The sequence below is a fragment of the Arachis hypogaea genome, chromosome 3 (genome assembly GCF_003086295.3).
Source record: "Arachis hypogaea cultivar Tifrunner chromosome 3, arahy.Tifrunner.gnm2.J5K5, whole genome shotgun sequence".
Classification (NCBI taxonomy): Eukaryota; Viridiplantae; Streptophyta; class Magnoliopsida; order Fabales; family Fabaceae; genus Arachis; species Arachis hypogaea.
Genome location: NC_092038.1, coordinates 34353238 through 34372015, shown reverse-complemented (window position 1 = coordinate 34372015; position 18778 = coordinate 34353238). Strand labels below are relative to the sequence as shown.

At 32.6% G+C, this 18778-nt stretch overlaps 1 protein-coding gene across 1 annotated transcript; it reads left to right on the top strand.

The window, feature by feature from the left end:
• Positions 1-2771: 2771 nt before the first annotated feature.
• Positions 2772-5167, top strand: LOC112790227 (auxin-responsive protein IAA27). Its single transcript, XM_025832528.3, has 5 exons — positions 2772-3409; positions 3676-3902; positions 4255-4396; positions 4526-4587; positions 4789-5167. The coding sequence occupies exons 1-5, from the start codon at positions 3090-3092 to the stop codon at positions 4824-4826; spliced, it is 789 nt and encodes a 262-aa protein (XP_025688313.1). The 5' UTR covers positions 2772-3089; the 3' UTR covers positions 4827-5167.
• Positions 5168-18778: the final 13611 nt, after the last annotated feature.

Sequence of the window (18778 nt, the reverse complement as noted above, 5' to 3'; positions counted from 1 at the left end):
AAAAAAATAATCGTATTAATAGTGGGCAGTTTAATTATGCACTTATGTATACTTTCACTTATTTCAAGTGTTAGGAAAAGTAAAAGTAATATTTTTTAAATTATTTATTTCGGTAATTATTATATTTATTTAATTTATAAAAATAAAAAAATCGACTAAAATGTCCGATTTCAAAATTTTTGGGGACTGATTTGGGTAATTACTCAAGCGAAAAATAGACTAGAGACTGATTTATCTACCGGAGTAAAACTTCAAAGATGTTTTTATGTATTGATTTTTCTTGGAGATTAAAATGGTCGCTTTTAAAATTCTTAGAAACTTATTTGGGTAATTACTCTAAAAAATATTATCCTCATTGTAAATTAAATAAATTTTAATTATTTATTATATTTTATATCAATATACTCTTTTTTAATTAGATTAATTACTTTTTTTTGTAAAATTGTAACAAAAATAAAATCCCAAAATTGTTGATTTATTTATTCACTCTAATAATAAATAAGTTTTTAAAGAACTCACTTCCTACTTTTTCCGAAACAAATTATTATTCACTTTAAAGTTCTGTAAAAAAAAAAGAAATTATTCAAACAATTTAAACATCCAATTATTTGAGACATTTATATTCAAATACTTCATATTTCACAAGAAACATGTTCCTTTCAACACATTTTTACTATAAACTTTTAATAAGTAAAACTCGAATTGAATATTATTGATTAAAAAAATAAAATACTATATTTATATTAAAAATTAACTACTAAATTAATTATTATATATATAATTTAATTTATTTTTAATATAAATTTTATATTTTAATATATATTCTATATTAATTAATTTTAGTATTTATCTTAGCATGTTTGGAAAAAGAAATAGGAGTGACTTCAGCTCCAGCCCATGCTCTGTGTGGTTAGTAATTCCAAATTGTTAGGGTGATTGTGTTGGATCTTGCTGTCTCCAATTGAAGTGTAGCTTTTTTTTTATTTGCTCGAGAATCCAGAAAAGCAGAGAGAACAACATATAAGCCAAGAAAATCTGGATTCTTGAGCTCGTGTTGTGTTATGGACACTGATTTTCTTTTTATGAACCACATGAATTAATTTTTTGGCTTTTATAGTGAGACACTTCGTTCCATCATTTTCTACGATTCCTTGCTCCCTCTTTCCAGTTTCCACCCCCATTCTCCTCTCCTTCCATCTCCAACTATCATAGAGTGTGTTTGATTTAACGTTGAAAATACAAAAAGTACCTCCAATCTTTTTGATTGTCAAATTTTTTTATTTGGCTATTTTATGTTTTCTAAACGTAAATATGATTGAGTAACTCTCATTCATCAAAAGCAACAAATTATAACTTTTGTTTTTAATTGTTAAATTAAAAAAATAATTAAAAAATTATTTTTCTATCAATTTTATTATTCAATCTTATTTGTAATAAGAGAATATTAAGAACAATCATCAGAATTCTTGAATTTTTTTTATAACTATGCTTTACAAACAAATATTTTTTTTAATATTTTTTTCACATCAACATTTTTTATCTACAGTGACGTTATCCTTTGTGGTTTTTTTAATTTTTAAAATCTTTCGAAAATTATTTTGTCAATAACAAAAGTTAGATACTATTTTGTCAAGTGCCAAAATCTTTCGAAACACTAATTTGATATTTACCTCCTCATTTTATTATAATCCATTCGATTTTGCTAGATAAACAATGACTTTTATGAACAATGTGAACAATAAACTCTAAAATTGGTTTAATAAAATAAAAATGCACTACACTCCCAAATTACCTACCTAAATCTTAATATTAGGATAACCATCCGCACACCTAAATCTACCTATACTTTTTCTAATCGATTTTAATACAAAATTATCAAATATAAATCACGTTAACATTAATTCACTTTTTTATTAAAATCACATTTGTAAAATTAATTTGCTACAAACTCACATTTATAAACTTTAATCTAAACACACGTTGTATTTGTTTTGCAAGTTTATTATTCTGTCTATTTTATTCTATAACTATAACAACATATTCTTAAATTCATAACAAAGTTAATAGTTATGTGTTGCATTAATTATTTTTTGACAAGTTATTTTATTTATAGTAAATTATAAAGAGATAATAACTTAAAATTATTTTATTTTATTTAATATTTATAATTATATGTATATAACATCTAAAATTATATATTTATTTTATGTATTTATTTTAAAAATAATTAATAAAAATAACATAAAATAATTTTAAGCTAATTTAGACTAATTTTTATTGTCTTGCAAATATTTTTATTTTATTTATTTATTATCAGAATCAGCCACAACGTATATTATACAAGCAAAATTCTGATCGAGTGTTGAACGGTTTATAATAAATTAACAAGCAAAACTATGTGTTTTTTCTTGTTAATTTATTTAGTGCATTGGCGCAAAATATGAAGCCCTAGACCAAGCAAATTCATCTTAATGAATGGATTATTGGCATTAATTGTTAAAAAATAAAATAAAGAAAGTATGCCGGGTACTTTCTGTGGGTTGTCGGAGTGATTGGCCACAAAAAGATTCACTCAAATCTAATGAAAAAAAAGTTTAACTATGACACATGTATGTTAAAGTTATTAATAAAAAAATTTATTATAAACTAATAGTAAGCTTAACTTATGTTTTAAAAGCATATATTAACTAAACCTTAAAAAAACACAAAAAAGAAGAGAGTTTAGAACAAAGAATTTTTATATTTATAAAAAAGAAAAAGTAAAAAGCAGAAACAGTTCCTTATTCTCTTTTGTAAACCACATCCTCGTTCTTATATATAATAACAATAATAATGATAATTGTGTTCTCAATTTATTATTTTACAATTCTATTTTAAAAATACAACTAGTTAAGTCGCAGTTATTGTAGTTTACGGTTTACACTCAACAGCGCAAACACAAACATAAATAAACCAAACAGAGTGCAGTGAGTTTTACGTACAAAACAGAGAGAGAAAGAACTCCAAAGCTCTCTAGTCTCTACACACACAAGCACAAAAAGCTTGTCTCAGAATCTCGCTGCTACGAACAAAAGAGAAGAGTTGGGTTGATGTCTGCAGAAAAGGGGTATGTAGGGTTGGGAGAGGTTGGTGAAATGGAAGAAAGCATTGGGTTGAACCTGAAAGCAACTGAGTTGAGGCTTGGGTTGCCAGGGTCAGAGTCACCGGTGAAGAGTACTAGTTTGGGGGCAAAGAGGGGTTTCTCGGACGCCATTGATGGCAAGTGGGTTCTTTCTGGGAATGGAAAAGCTGGATCTGACTTGGCTTTGGGCAAAGATGCTTCCTTGTTCTCTCCTCCCTCTGACAATACCAACAATGACCCTCTTCCACTTCCACAACCTTCAAAGCCTATTCCTGCTCCTGCTGCAAAGTACTATCCTACCCTCTTCTCTATTTTATTTGCCCCTTTCATGTTTTACTAATTTGGCATGCTTGGAAAAGTTTACAAATTAGTTAGTTGGTTGAAAACTTGAAACTTGAAAGTTGAAACCCTCCTATGTTCATTTTTCCTGCTATAGTCAACAATTTATTAGCTAACTATGCTGTTTTGAACTTGCAATTACAACACATATCATAATGATAATGATAATGCTATAATATAATTGATTGATTATTATTGTTATGTATGTGAATCAGGGCACAAGTTGTTGGATGGCCACCAATCCGTTCATTCAGGAAGAACTCAATGGCAACTCAGCCTCCTCAAAAGAATGAAGCTGATGCAGAACCCAAGCCTGGTTGCCTTTATGTCAAAGTCAGCATGGATGGCGCCCCATACTTGAGGAAAATGGATCTCAACAATTATGCTTCCTATAGGGACCTCTCTTCAGCACTCGAAAAGATGTTTAGTTGTTTTACTCTCGGTGAGTTCTTCTCTACACAATATCACTCCTTTTCTTATGTTTATCATTACAGAATTAAGATCATAAGTATTTCGGTAAATTAGTCTGTTTGAAGATTGAATTTGTATGCAAGGTTAGTGTATACTTGTATAAATGAAGGGAATTAAGTCGTGTGTAAGTGTAATATCGCCTAAGTACACTAATATTTTCATTACAAAGGATCAAGCTAGTTGGCTTCACTAAGAGTGCTATGATTACTTTTTAATAATTCTCTACTGGGGAGGTTCCTTATATGGTTAATTGTATTTGAATTATGTAACTGCCATCTTCATTTTTGTTACAGCTTCTAATGATGTTTTATTAACAAGTTCAGGTCAATGCGGCTCTCATGGGGTTTCTAGCCGAGATAATTCAAGCGAAAGCAAATTGAGGGATCTCCTCCACGGCTCGGAATACGTGCTCACCTATGAAGACAAGGATGGTGATTGGATGCTAGTTGGTGATGTTCCTTGGGAGTAAGTACATCTTTTCTGCTTTGATTTTTAGGAGAATGTCAGTTACAGTCATACCCTCGTAGTTTTTAGAAATATGATATTGGTGATTATTTCCTAAAGGAATTATCTCATCGTTGTTGCTTGCTTCAGGATGTTCACTGACTCTTGCAAGAGGTTGAGGATAATGAAGAGTTCCGAAGCAATTGGGTTAGGTAGGGCCAAATTCTTTTGCAATCTCTACTTTCCTTCAGTTTGCATCTACCTGTTGAATTGTGAAAACTCATCAACACTATCCAAATTGGAATATAGAATCATGGTTTTAATGTATAACACTGTTGCATTCCACTAACATAAATGCGATGCATAGTGTACTAATTAAATTGTCACACTTGTCTATATTCTGATTCTTGCAGCACCTAGAGCCATGGAAAAGTGCAGAAGTCGCAATTAGCACAATGTTATTGATACAAAAAGAAGCATATGATATTATATGATACCCTTTCTTGTTCTTGCTTATGTAAAATTCTACTTTGACATTGGAGTGTCGTGAACTTTTTTAAGCTGGCACCATATATATTGATGGAATTATGTTAGGTCTCTGTTATAGACGTCGTTTTAAGGTTTCTTAGGTTTGTTGCCCTTCTCTTTAATCAGTTATTAAGGCATGTAAATTTTGTATTACTCTAGTAACCTTTGTGTCTCCCTACCAGTTAATGTAAGTGAAAATTTTGTTTGTCATAGGCTGTTTGTAATCATTCCCTGCTATATAAGAATGAAAGAGAAATTAATCCACGGTGATATACGCATGGAATATCTTACAGGAATTTCCAGAAGAAATGTTTGTTAGTTATAAAAATGAGAAATGACGTTTAGTATTTTTTTTAATGCACCTTTTTAGAGTATAAAAGATATTTTCTGTTAGTTATAAAAAAGCCAAATGGCGTTTGATATTAAAAGTAGTAAGTGCACCAAATAAAAAAAAAAAGAGAAAATATTTAATTTGGTCTTTGAAGTTACATTCGAGTTTCAATTTAGTCCTTAACGTTTCAATTGTCTCTATTTAGTTCCTAAACTTTATAAATTTTAATCATTTTAGTTCCTGCGGTGGTTTCCACCACAGAGTCATTACCGGAGAGATGAGGTGTACAACAAAATGCCACGCTGGACGTCTAACGGATATATTACGTGGCATTTGAAACTTTTGCATCAATTTGGTCTCTAGGAACTATCTAAATCCCTAATCCCCAAATTCATTTAAAGCCCCTTAACTTCTTCGTCGATTCTTACTTTTCTTTTGGGAGACGTTTTTATGAAGTCCATGATGGGTAGCGCCAGTAAATCCGTTGGGAGTTCCAACAATCAACGCTCTAATAGAGGTTGGAGAACCACTCGAAGTAGAGAAGAACTATTTTCAGAGTGGTGTGGGTGTGGGTGTAGACCCGTTCTGAGATGGTCAGGAATAGATGCAAATCCAGGAAGACTCTTTTTTGGGTGTCCAAACTACAATATAAGTGCAAGATTATTCTTAACTTCTTCTAAAGCTTGTAGTATCTGATTCTTTCTCCATCTCCGCTGAATCTGTTTGCAGAGTGTTGGTAAAAGGTGGTGTGTGTTGTTTGTTTGGGCTAATGAATTCTATAAAGAAGGAGAACTAAGAGGCAGAGTAGTACCAAAAAATGAAAATGATGAAGAATGGAGGACGAACTTTGCTTGGAAGATTGGAAGTTTGGAATCTGATGTTAGGGCTTTGAAATTGGGAGGGGCTTTGTTGGTTGTAATAAATTTGCTTGTAGTTGCTATGTTATTATGGAAATGGTGAAGATTGACCTGATGCTTTTTGGTAAATAGTCAAATTTTGATAGTTTTGATTCAAATTGGAGGAATATTTTGAAGAAAAATTAACGTATGTTGTTATATGCATTGTTGTATCTATTTTTATTTTAAGTCTCAATGAATAAAAATTGTCCCTGTGTTAATATGAATCAAACAACTCAAAATAAAATATAACAATTTCAGATAAAAAACATCATCCAAATTCTTTATAATTCATTAATAAAACATCCAGATTGATACTGAATTCAAACACAACTAAAAAATTTAGTGTGATGCAACACACAAACAAAACAAAGTAAATTATCCAAAAAGAACCATTCTAAGTATAACTAACCAAAAGTCATCATTACAAAGTTATCCAAACTTAGAGAAACAAGGTAATTAATCCAAAAGGTAACTAATCCAAAAGTACGCTATTACATATAAAGCTTCCAAAGGCAGAATGATCAACAATTTAATTCTTTTTTCTTGGAGGTTTGAATCCGGGAGTAGGGACAAATTTCATGAAACTAGCTAGTCGTGTGGCTGTTCCTGAAGATGCACCTTGTATTGGATCGACTAGTACATTGGTTGCTGGTGGAGTACTAGATGGTTGGGACACCATTCTTTTGGTTGTAAGCTTTGGGGGCCTTGCATTATGTTGCACTAGACTAGTCTCCATCTATAAAAAGTATGAAGATAGTGAAATTTGGACAAAAAATAAATTCGCATAGTGGTTAAAGTTAAAGTATAATTTAAAATATACCATTACCTGTAGAGAATCTTCATTCTGAGACATAATTGGTTGGCTCATGCCAAGTTCAACCTCAGCCTGACCTTCATGCTGAATTTCTTGGTATTCACCAACTTGAGATGGTACATCAATAGGTGGAATAGCATGGGCAAGACTCATAATTGGAGCAACAATGGTAGGAACAGCAGGGTTGCAATTAGGCTTGGATTTGGGCCTAACTTCAGTTACTGTGTTTGGAGTTTCAGTTTGGGTAGAAGTGAATATTGAGGTAGGAATTAATTTTGGAAAAGAGGTGGGTGTCAGACTTGGGGCAGAGGTGGGTATTAGGATGGGAGTTGGCTTTGGAGTAGAGGTGAGTATTTGTGTGGGAGTTAGATTTGGGGCAAGGGTGGGTACTTGTGGCAGGGGTGGATACATCAGTTCTTTTCCCTTAGATGATTGTTGTTCCTTAACATATTCCGGTTCAAAGACTCCATGCTCATAATACACATGAGCAACTCCGTTGTTTTTTCCAGCATAGAAGCACATTTTTAGCATCTCATCATCATTAGTTAAGGTCCTCAAACCAGTTGTCAAGGGCATGTTAAGAACCAACCACCTGCATTGCTCGACCTTATCATACCCAAGGTGTTTGTAGTAGTCTCTGACTAAAAAAACATCTAATGTATCTGTATCTAACACAGGTAACTCTAAAATTTGTTCCTTGTAGTATGTCAAGCTTCCATCTTTATTTTTAACAAATGATCCTCTATAGTGATATATAATTTTAATGAATTGATGTTCCATCTGCACACAGAAAAATTAAAAAATATCATAAAAAATATCATTTCACCACTGTAATTTCAATTGTAAATATAAGAAACTAACAAAATTTATCTCAATATTTATTTAATGATTCAATTGAATTGAAGAAAGAGAGATGTAATAACGCAAAATAATGTAATTTGACTACTATTTACCATATCATGACAAGGTTTGTGTTACTTAAATTATTTTTTAATTAGTTTAATATTTATGATAGTTAATTATAATAAGAGTACATAACGAGTACATAAAGTTATCCTCAAAATATTTTTTCTCTTTTCAGTTAGACTTGCTAAAACATAAATTGCATTGTTGTTATGAGACGACAACAGACCAAAACGAGTTCATTTAGAAAATTAGATCAATTATTCCATGTTACAAGATGCAATAAGCAATTGACTTAATGAGATTAAAATTTTGATGAAACTGCACATCTCTTCTAAATAAAACAGAGGAAGAATCAAATGTAACATATTGCATATGACAATCTGATTTTATCTTTTTAGTTCTTAATCCATTGATTATCAGACAAACACACCCATGTTAAAACCCTAACCCAAAATACAGGATTCCCTAAAATATTTAAAATTAAATTAATGGTATAGAAACAGGGAATAATCGAACATCTAACCAATAACTCAAGAAATTAAACGATATTCACTGAAAACATAAACCCTAACATAGAATAAGCACAAAAATTAACATATACTAACATGCAATACAAAATACATTTAGCTAGAATGCATAAAAAGAAAAAGAACAAAAAATTAAGCAAAAAAGCAAAGCATTATCATGGGTATAGAAGTTTTTTTATTCAATATTTTGCTTACCTCGAACTTAGTCAACGTAGGTGAAGAGAAGATGACCGGTGCAATGTGAAGTGGTTGAAGAGAAGAGAATCACGACTTCAACGAATCTGATAAGTCAGACTTGCAGCGCCATTGAAGAGAAGAGAAAGACGAAGCACAGTGCTATTATGGGGGAGAATATGGTGTTACTTGTTTAACTAAAACGTTTTCAATCTCATATAACATGATACGACGTTGTTTTGGGTTGTTTGAGCACCAAACAAAAACGACGCCGTTTCAGTGGTGACCAGCGTGACATTCTGTTATACACCTCATCTCTCCGGTAATGACTCTGTGGTGGAAACCACCGCAGGGACAAAGACGATTAAAATTTATAAAGTTTAGGGACTAAATAGAGACAATTGAAATGTCAAGGACTAAATTAAGACTCGAGTGTAACTTCAGGGACCAAACTAAATATTTTCTCAAATAAAAAAAGGAGGTTAATACACAGTTGCAACATTTTTCATGACAGTTGAGCTTTCATTTGTTCATCACTTATATAGTTATATTCATGTTATTTGTTATTCACGTCTCTGTGTCTTGTTAAAGTTTATCGAATATTCTTTTCTCTTTATTTTCTCTCTTTTTCCCGCAAAGATGTTGCCTTTGAAGCATTTTACTTAATTCCCACTTGGTTTTGGTTGTACTTCCAATAGATTGAATTACCCATAATCACGATTTTCCTAGCTTTTATAGATGTAACTTAGTTATACTTCCAATCGATTGAATTATCAATAAACACGATTTTCCTTTTATGGATGTAACTGATTAAGCAATAAAAAACCTCATTAATTTGCATTACCAAAAGAAATAATCTCAGCATATAAGCGATTAACACTTACAAGTGTTACAAGTCCTTTACCCTCAAACGTGCTTCTTATGGCATATGTGTTTGATGCTCCTCCTTAACAGACTTTTAAATCAATTAACACGCGAATATATAACTTCCTTTTTTCAAAGGATTTCGTTTTCTTTTTCGAATTTCTTGCCTTCTTTGTTCGATCTCGTTCGTGCGTTTCTCTTTGCCTTCTCATTCGTCGTTTACGTGCGTTTCTCACTGCTTTCTCCTTTGTCATTTACGTGCGTTTCTCTCTCTGTTTTCTTGCTTCATTTTTCTCGATTTTCATGGTTTCTGAAATCAAGATGTGAAATCATTTTAAAGATAATGGATGATTCAACTTCAGATTGTCAGCTGAACCAGAGCGAAGTGGATTTTGAATTTGAATCGAATGAAGTTCCTGAGGTGTGATTTAGTTTCAGTTAATTATTGAATCTGAATTTGATGTAGTTAGTCGTTTATGATTATGTAGTTGAATAATGTGTGAACATTGACTGTGAAATTAATGCGTGAACATTGACTGTGAATTGAATCTAATGTACTAGTTTTGATTAATTTTGTGTATTTTATACCAGACATTCGGGTGTAGATCAGAATTATTTGGGTATATTTTAGGGAAGTTTGGCTGTATTTACAGTTTATGGCTTTTCTTATTATTTTAGTTGAGTTGTTGTCGTTCGTGTGTAGATAAGGAATATTAGGGTGTATTTTAGGAAAGTTTGAGTGTATTTACAGTTTATGGTTTTTCATCTGACAGATGGTGAATTGTTTTATTGTTTTAGTTGAATTGTTTTTGATACAGTTTATGCTTGTTTTTAGTTGAATTGTTATTTTTTATAACGTACATAAATTCTATAGTATATGCTTGTTTTTAACATGGTGTATTTTTTGGTGTATTTTGCAGTCCTTTTGTGTTGTTGATAACCTGTTTGTTCCCAAGGCCAGAATGACTTTTAACACCCTTGAAGATTCTGCAAAATTCTACAAGGACTATGCGAAGGCTGCAAGTTTTTCTACAAGAGTTCGGAGCACAAATAAGAAGGGAAACAAAATAAAGAATCAATTGATTACATGTAATAGAGAAGGAAAATGGAAATAAAAAATATCTCCGACTGAGAAGACAAATTCCATTGGTGGTTTAAATTGTCCTGCAAGAATTTATATACAGACATTGAAGAATGTTGGTGCTTGGATGATTTTAAAGGTCATGTTGCGTCATTCACATCCTTGCTGTCCAAATCAAGCCGAGATGCTCAAAGAGCACAGGGAACTAAGCATGTCCGTCTGTCGTACAATAGAGAATAACAAAGAAGCCGGTATCAGACCAAGCTTACCAATCATTTGTTGCAGCAGCCGAGGATCACGGCGAGTTAAATTTTATCGAAAAAGACGCGAGGAATTACATCACGAGAGAAGTGCGGAATATTTCGGAACTAGAAGATGCAAAAGAATTCGGAAAATACTTATTAAGAATGAAAGAAAAGAATCAGCATTTCTTTTTCGAGCTCGAACTCGAAGACGATCAGTCGATTAAGCTTCCTTTTTGGGTCGACGCAAGGAGCAGATCTGCCTTTGATTATTTTGGAGATGTTATTTCATTCGACACCACCTACAATACAAACAGGTAATATTATGTTCTTGTTTATGATGCTGAATTAATGATGTTTTATGACTCTGTTGTAGAGAGATATATTAGATGTTTTTGGGTGTATAAAATCATTATTTGGGTGTATTTAATGATTTTAATTCTGTTTTGTGTGTTGTTTTATGAATCTTCTGCAGAGGTATATATTGGATTTTTTGGGTGTATAAAATCATTATTTGGGTGTATGTAATGATTTTACTTCTATTTTGTCGTAATCTGTTTCAGGTATAATCTGGTTTGTGGTTCTTTTATCGGGGTGAATCACCACGGTCAGTCAACACTTCTTGGATGCGCTTTGATGAAAAATGAAGATATTAAATCATTCAAATGGTTATTTCAATGTTGGCTTCGTTGCAAGAGAGAAAATGCTCCGAAAGGGATTCTCACTAATCAATGCGCATCGATGAAAAAGGCTATAGAGGCTTGTATGCCTACAACAATTCATCGTTGGTGTATTTGGCACATCACGAAGAAGATTTCAAGCAAATTAAATGGATACAAGGGACACACAGAAATCAAACAAGAAATGAGCCAAGTTGTTTGGAACTCTCATACCGAAAAATCATTTGATAGGAACTGGGATGATTTTTTGCTGAAGTATGGTCTTGTGGACAACAAGTGGCTTTCAGGTAATGACATTTAAAATCTGTAGCAGAGGTGTAAATTTCATTTTTTGGGGTATCATAGTCCGATATGGGTGTATTTTGCAAATCTTTATGAAGACCGTCATATATGGGTTCTAATTTATCTGGATTACCACTTCTGGGCCGAGATGAGAAGCACAAAAGGAGTGAGAGTATGCATTCATTTTTTAACAAGTTCATTACCCGGAACAGCTCACTTATCTAATTTGTCAAACAATACAATAATTGTCTCGGAAGTAAGGAACAAAGAGAGAGAGAATCTGATGCTGCAGATTTTCACACTGTCATACCATGTGCAACAAAATCTTCCATAGAAGCCCAGTTTCAATATGTCTACACTCACCAAAAGTTCAGGAAAGTCCAAACACAATTCAGATGGAAGGCGAATTACATCACAAGATTAACGAATTCCGCTTTAGGCTATTTGGTATACGAAGTTGCAGAACAAGTTTCCAGCTCAACATTCAATCAGTTTGCAGATACGTATGACTCGGTAGCAGCCCAAGTAAAATGCCAGTGCTTATTATTCAAGTCAAGAGGGATATTGTGCCGTCACTCTCTAAGCGTGTTAAGCTTTGAACGAGTAACCAAAGTCTCATTGAGATACATTTTGGATCGATGGAGTAAGAACATAAAAAGGAGACACACACACATCAATAGCAGCCACGACGAACCACTGTTGGAGCAGAGAAGCAAGAGGTTTGATGAATTGGTGTTTCGTTCGTAAAATATATGCGAATTTGCATCAGAATCAAAGGAGTTCACTGTCAGTTTGCACCGCGCCTACGATAAAGTCATGGTTGAGATGGAAGAACTAAAAGAAAAAAGGAAGGGGACATGTTCGTTATCTCACAAAGATGCTAACTTCGAATCTGCTAACGAGCTTCAATGCCCTCAAAGGGTGAGAACAAGAGGATGTCTCAAAAATAGGCTAGGTTCAAAGTTGGACAAACAGATTGCAAATGCCTCAAAGAAGAAGAAAATGAAAGCTCTTAACGAGGTAAAAGTGATGTTATTTAAATAGGTGTTAATTGAGTTTAATTTTCTTGTTAATAGTTTTGCTAATATGCGAGTTTATTTTTTCCGGTTAACGTAACCCTTTTTTATGTTGTATCAGTGGTGCATCCAAATTTCACCTAATATCATGGGCATGTTATGAATTATCAGTTCAGGGATCCAGCAGCAGAAGATAGATTTTTAGGTGTATAGTTATAGGATATTGGTGTAACGCTTAGCTTTTTGGGTGTATTTCTGAATATTCTTGTGTTTGACATTTTAATTTTATATTTATCAGATGCTGTTGTTTATGTTAGAAATTAGTGTTATATTTAGCTTTTAGTGTTTAGGGGTTAGGGTTTAGGGTTAGGTTTTAGGGTTTTAGGATTTTAGGATTTAGGGATTTAGGGTTTAGGGTTTAGGATTTTAGGGTTTAAGGGTTTAGGATTAGGGATTAGGGATTAGGGGTTTAGGGGTTTAGAGTTTAGGGTTTATGGTTTAGGTTTTAGGGTTTTACGGGTTTAGGTATCCAACAACAGGGGATAGAATTTTGGGTGTAAAGTAAAATTATTTAGGTGTAAAATTCAATTTTTTGGTGTAAAATTCAATTTTTTTATATTTTTCAGATGCTGCTGTTTATGTTAGAAATTAGTGTTCTGTTTACTTTTTAGGGTTTACGGTTTAGGGTTTAGGCTTTATGGTTTTAAGGTTTAGGGTTTTAGGGTTTAACATTAGGGTTTAGGGTTTAGGGATTTATGTTTATGGTTTAGGAGTTTAGAATTTAGGGTATAGGTTTTAGGGGTTTAGGGTTTAGGGTTTAGGTTTTAGGGTTTATGGTTTAGGTTTTAGGATTTTAGGATTTAGGATTTATGGTTTAGGGTTTTAAGGTTTAGGGTTTTAGGGTTTAGGGTTTAGGTTTTAGGAGTTTAGGGGTTTATGGTTTAGATTTTAGGGTTTTATGGTTTAGAGTTTAGGGGTTTAGGGTTTTAGAGTTTAAGGGTTTAGGATTTAGGGTTTAGGGGTTTAGGTATCCAACAGCAGGGGATAGAATTTTGGGTGTTTAGTGAAACTATTTGGGTGTAAAATTCATTTTTTTCATATTTTTCAGATGCTGTTGTTTATGTTAGAAATTAGTATTTTATTTAGTTTTTAGGGTTTAGGGTTTATGGTTTATGGTTTTAAGGTTTAGGGTTTTAGGGTTTAGGGTTAGGGTTTAGGGTTTAGGGAGTTTAGTGTTTAGGGTTTAGGTTTTAGGGTTTTAGGTTTTAAGGTTTAGGGTTTAGATTTTAGGGGTTTAGAGTTTAGGGTTTAGGTTTTAGGATTTTAGGGTTTTAGAGTTTAGGGTTTAGGGATTTATGGTTTTAGGGTTTAAGGGTTTAGGGTTTAGGGTTTTAGGGATTCAACGGTAAGGGATAGAATTTTGGGTATATAGTGAAACTATTTGGGTGTAAATTTCAATTTTTTGGATGTAAAATATAATTTTTTTATATTTTTCAGATGCTACTGTTTATATTAGAAATTAGTGTTTTGGTTATATTTTTGTTTTAGATTTAGTATACATATACAATCATATCCTAAAGAGGTTAACAATTCAAATTTCTGAATTCCCATACATCTTTGTTGGTTTTTCAATTGAAATATGCGAGGACTCATTTTGGGTGTATACCAGTTTTATTTGGGTGTATTATTAAAGTAATTGGGCGTATTAGTAGGTTTGGTGTTATTTTCCTTCATTTTTTTAGAACCTGTAATTTAGATCTTTTGAATACAGCAGAGACAGTTTATTTATGCAAAAAAATTTATAATAAAATTGGATAAAATATTCACAAAATTTTACAAGAAGTGTTCAAACTATTGTAAGAATAAATAACACTTAGATAAATCACTGTAAATATCATCAGAATCTATCTGACAATATGGACTCAACAACAGTGAAGATGGCTTGGACAATCTCACTGCTTCACTTTTCCTAATGGCTTCATCTCTGTCTTGATTCATTTCATGAAATAGAATTCGGGAAGCAAATTCTACTCTAAAATGGTCCACTTCCTCCTACAGTTTAAAAGAATATTATTTTCAATCTACTATGTTAATTTACTAAAGTAATAGAGAGTTATATAGTTTTAAACACAATTACCTGAGTCCAATTGTCCCACTCATACTTCCCCCTTTTAATGTTTTCAGATTGAATTATTTCAAGCCATTTCATTACATATAAGCACAATCATAGAAGAAAAACAAAAAATAAATTAGCAAATTAAAATAGGAAAGATTAATTTTCAGAGTGAAAAATTTATACATTATTTTTTGACCTGAGATGTCAATGTATGGTTCAATTTCATGATTTTTTTTCCTGAGAGGTGCCCCCGGCATATACCCTCATTCTCGAAATCACATATCCCTAAAAACAAAAGACAAAACAAAATATAAGAATAAATTTAATAAAGGAATACACCCAAAGAATCACAAACTACACCTTATTTTGAACAGAAATACACCCAAATACTAAAACACAAAAAATAAAAACAACTTACAACAAATGTATTTAGCTTCATTCTAGCTTTGGAGGGACACTCCTTGTGATACGGGTCAAGTATATAAAATTTTTTCTTTCTTACGTCAGCCTCCCATATCCACCAATGCTCAGAATAACAAACAGGTACAAAAATTTGAAGAATGTCCACATTGAACAATGTTTTAATTTAATTGGCACATAACCAAAGAATTATAATAAGAAGTTTTATAAATAAAAACTTACATATGGATGTGATGCTAATTTTTTTAGGTCCAAAAAGGATGTAAACATTGGGTAGTCTTCGACCTTAAATGACTTTTTGGATTTAGGCAGTAAGAATTCCCCTTCTGGATGATTTCCAATGGCCATATTCTGCAACATTTGTGAAACACCAAATGAAATATTTAATACACCAAAAAGATTACACAAATACACCCAAATTTTATTAAAGTACACCTGACCACAATATCAGGGGGGAGATAGTATATTTCTTCTTAAAATATTTTAATGTTTTGTTGGTTTAGGATCAGGCACATAGTAATGACAATCTAAAAGAAAACCCAAATTAATTTTACATCAATCAACATTGCAGTTACATTTCATGATAAAATCATTAATCTTATTCTAATATTACCCCAGCTTCTATATTTATAGAAGCTTTTAGAGATGCAAAGTGGACTTTTGACAAAATGAATCATTCTTGGGCTTTGAGGGTGCACACCGGTTCATACTCATTAGTGGTTCCATCTCCGTATGTCTTCACACGTGTGGCCCACATGTAGCACTTCTCTTTCATTTCAGCCGACATTTCCTTGCTCCTCCCAGGAGTTTTATACTTTTCAAAAATTTCTTCGGCAGACTGCTTTTCAATTGGCGAACTTTTACCCTCTGCATAATCCAATGCTTTCTTCACCCCACTGTTTACAATTTTTTCCACCAGCTCCTCTAATTGTTCGATTAGTTTTGAAGTTTCAGGACTTTTTACCTTCTGAGGTCCTGGTTGCCCCTGCCCTTCTTGCATCAGTGTTTCTTTTTAGCTTGAATCAGTCAAGCCAAGGCTGAATGATGGCATCAGACCTTCTTTAGGTATGTAGGATGCTGTCCGGGCCATCATCATTAGTGCAACAGCGTCGTCTGGGGCTGGATTACTGTGTGTTGACATATAACGTACTATAAGAATAAGAATTGACAAATGATATCGAAAACCAAGTTATATTGTGATGAACTTACATTTTAGATGGAGCTGGTTGAACCATGGGTGTGCTTTCATCAAGTTTCGGGGGTTGTGGAGTGCTGCAGGGTTAGATAAAATGAATCAATTATAAAAAAATCAGTTATAGATTAATTCTGAAGATATACACCCAAATAAGGAAAATATACACCCAAATAATAATCGAATACACCCAAACATGAAATAAGAAAAATATACACCCAAATAATAACCAAATACACCCGAATATTATTCCTTACCTTTTTTTCTTTCTTCACTAATTTTCTCTCTCAGAGACTTTGCGGGGAATGATTCAATTGCTGGCACAGGGCTTGTTGCTGTTGTCTAGGACAGAGGCAGATAAACTTGAATCGGAACTCTAAACAAGACAAAAATAAAAAGTTAAGAAAGTCCCTTAAAATTCATTATTAGAAGGTTGAAATTTAGTTGTAAAACTCACATTGAAAACGGTTCAGGTTGCGAATGTTTCTCCATCCGCACAACCATCATCTTCTGTTAAGTTAGGTCACTGGCTGATTCTTCTACCAGACTCAACCTGAAATACACCCAAATAAAGTCAAAATACACCTGAAGCATTGAAAAGAAACACAGGCTTTGTTTTTTGAGAACTTACGTAGTTGCATTTTTTGCTTTTTTTTTCCTGCCTTTTTTTTCTTGAATAAAATACTAAAGAGCTTTTTTTCTAAAAAAATATATACAGAATTAGAAGCAGAAGGTAAAAAAATAAAAGCAACCGGTATTAGAAACAAAAATTACATGCTATCCGCCGGTTTGTTTAAGCTGCTTTGATCTGTTTGTCCTTGAAACAAAGGATCATTCTCACTTTCTAAGTTCACCTCTTGTATTCTAAGCATAGAATAAACATCATTCAGTAAAAATACTATACACTTAAATCAGGATATCGAGATTTTATCAAGTAATTTCGGATGAGTCATTGTGACCTTCTGTCGATCGCAGCCAAGCTCCTTTCTTCCTAGGAAACCAAAAACAATTATCAGCGACCAAAACACCTTAAAATTGGTAATATACACCCAAATATAACAAACCCATGTGCAGTAGCTTTTTCATTTGTTTTTTTTCTTTTTTGATTCCCTTAAGAATTCTTGTAATACTTCAGTTCCAAGTTCAGATCTGATAGTACATGCATAAAAGAACATGTTAACAAATATAATTTTGATGATAAATGGTAATATAGCTTTACAAATTATCTTACCCATCATAGGATTGAGTTTGTTTAGGAGATGAATCCTCAACAACGTGCTTTCTCTTTTTGGATTGTGCCTTAAATATAAAAAAAGTATGAATCAGAAAAATAAAATAAAATTGATGAAAAAATACTCTGCAAAGCAGTGCTTACTTTTTTGGTGTAGTCTAAATTTTTTTTCTTTGTTTTTTGTTTTTTTATTGGTGATAATTCTTCACTTCTGAAAGTTAATGAGAAACACTCTGTTAATTCATCAAATTTTGAAAATAAATGGAAAAGAAAGCGATGATAATTTCAGAATCTTACTCATCATTCGATTCACTTTCTGAATTGGAATCCTCTAGAAAAGGCAAACAATCATTAGTAAAAAACACCCTAAAAGTGACAAAATACACCCAAAAATATTACTTACTTTTTGGCCGTTCTGGTGGGTTGTTTCCTTCTTGGTTCCTCTGAGTCTTCCTCAGACTCAGACTCAGAGAAAAAATCAACTTTAGTTTTTGATGTATCACTCTCAGATGATGAACTTGCCTTGTTTTTTTTTGTTTTTTCTTTCTTTTCTTTTTTTTTTCATTTCTTTCAATTTCTTTTTTGTTTCAACCTTCTTTACGATGCCCTGAAACAGTAGAAGTGTCAGTTTACAGCATCTACATAAATAAAATGCACCCAATTAGAGAAGGTATTTTGTTCACTTACCATATGTCCGTCTATTTCTGCTCCCATCCTTTCAACCGACTGCTCTCTATTCGAGTTGCTAACCCAGGGCAGTCCAGGGTTTTCTTCTCCTTTCTTGTCTTTGTTTTTTGCGAAATAAAAATAGATTATCATCAAGGCAAAGAGGCAGCTGTCGATTGATTTTTTTCTTTTTCAGACGGTAATCAGTTATGCCTTTGATGATGAAATTCAGCACATGGGGTCCCCAGTTGCCCTCCGTTATTTTGTCCATCTTAAAAATTGGAGCTAGGTACACAGGAGAGATTTTGTTTATTGTTGTTGGCAACAAGAATTCCATCTAAATATAGAGGATGAAAATCCTCTAGAACATCAGGCGATCTTGTTCGTTTTCAACACCAATACTCATCATGTCATCGGTCAGATTCTTTAGAGTC

What these genes read in the sequence shown, in the direction of transcription:
- LOC112790227 (XM_025832528.3), top strand. Translation starts at nt 3,090, where the DNA reads ATGTCTGCAGAAAAGGGGTATGTAGGGTTGGGAGAGGTTGGTGAAATG. An exon ending in GTTTAGTTGTTTTACTCTCG is followed by an intron (nt 3,903 to 4,254) that starts GTGAGTTCTTCT and finishes TAACAAGTTCAG; the next exon opens with GTCAATGCGGCTCTCATGGG. An exon ending in GTTGGTGATGTTCCTTGGGA is followed by an intron (nt 4,397 to 4,525) that starts GTAAGTACATCT and finishes TGCTTGCTTCAG; the next exon opens with GATGTTCACTGACTCTTGCA.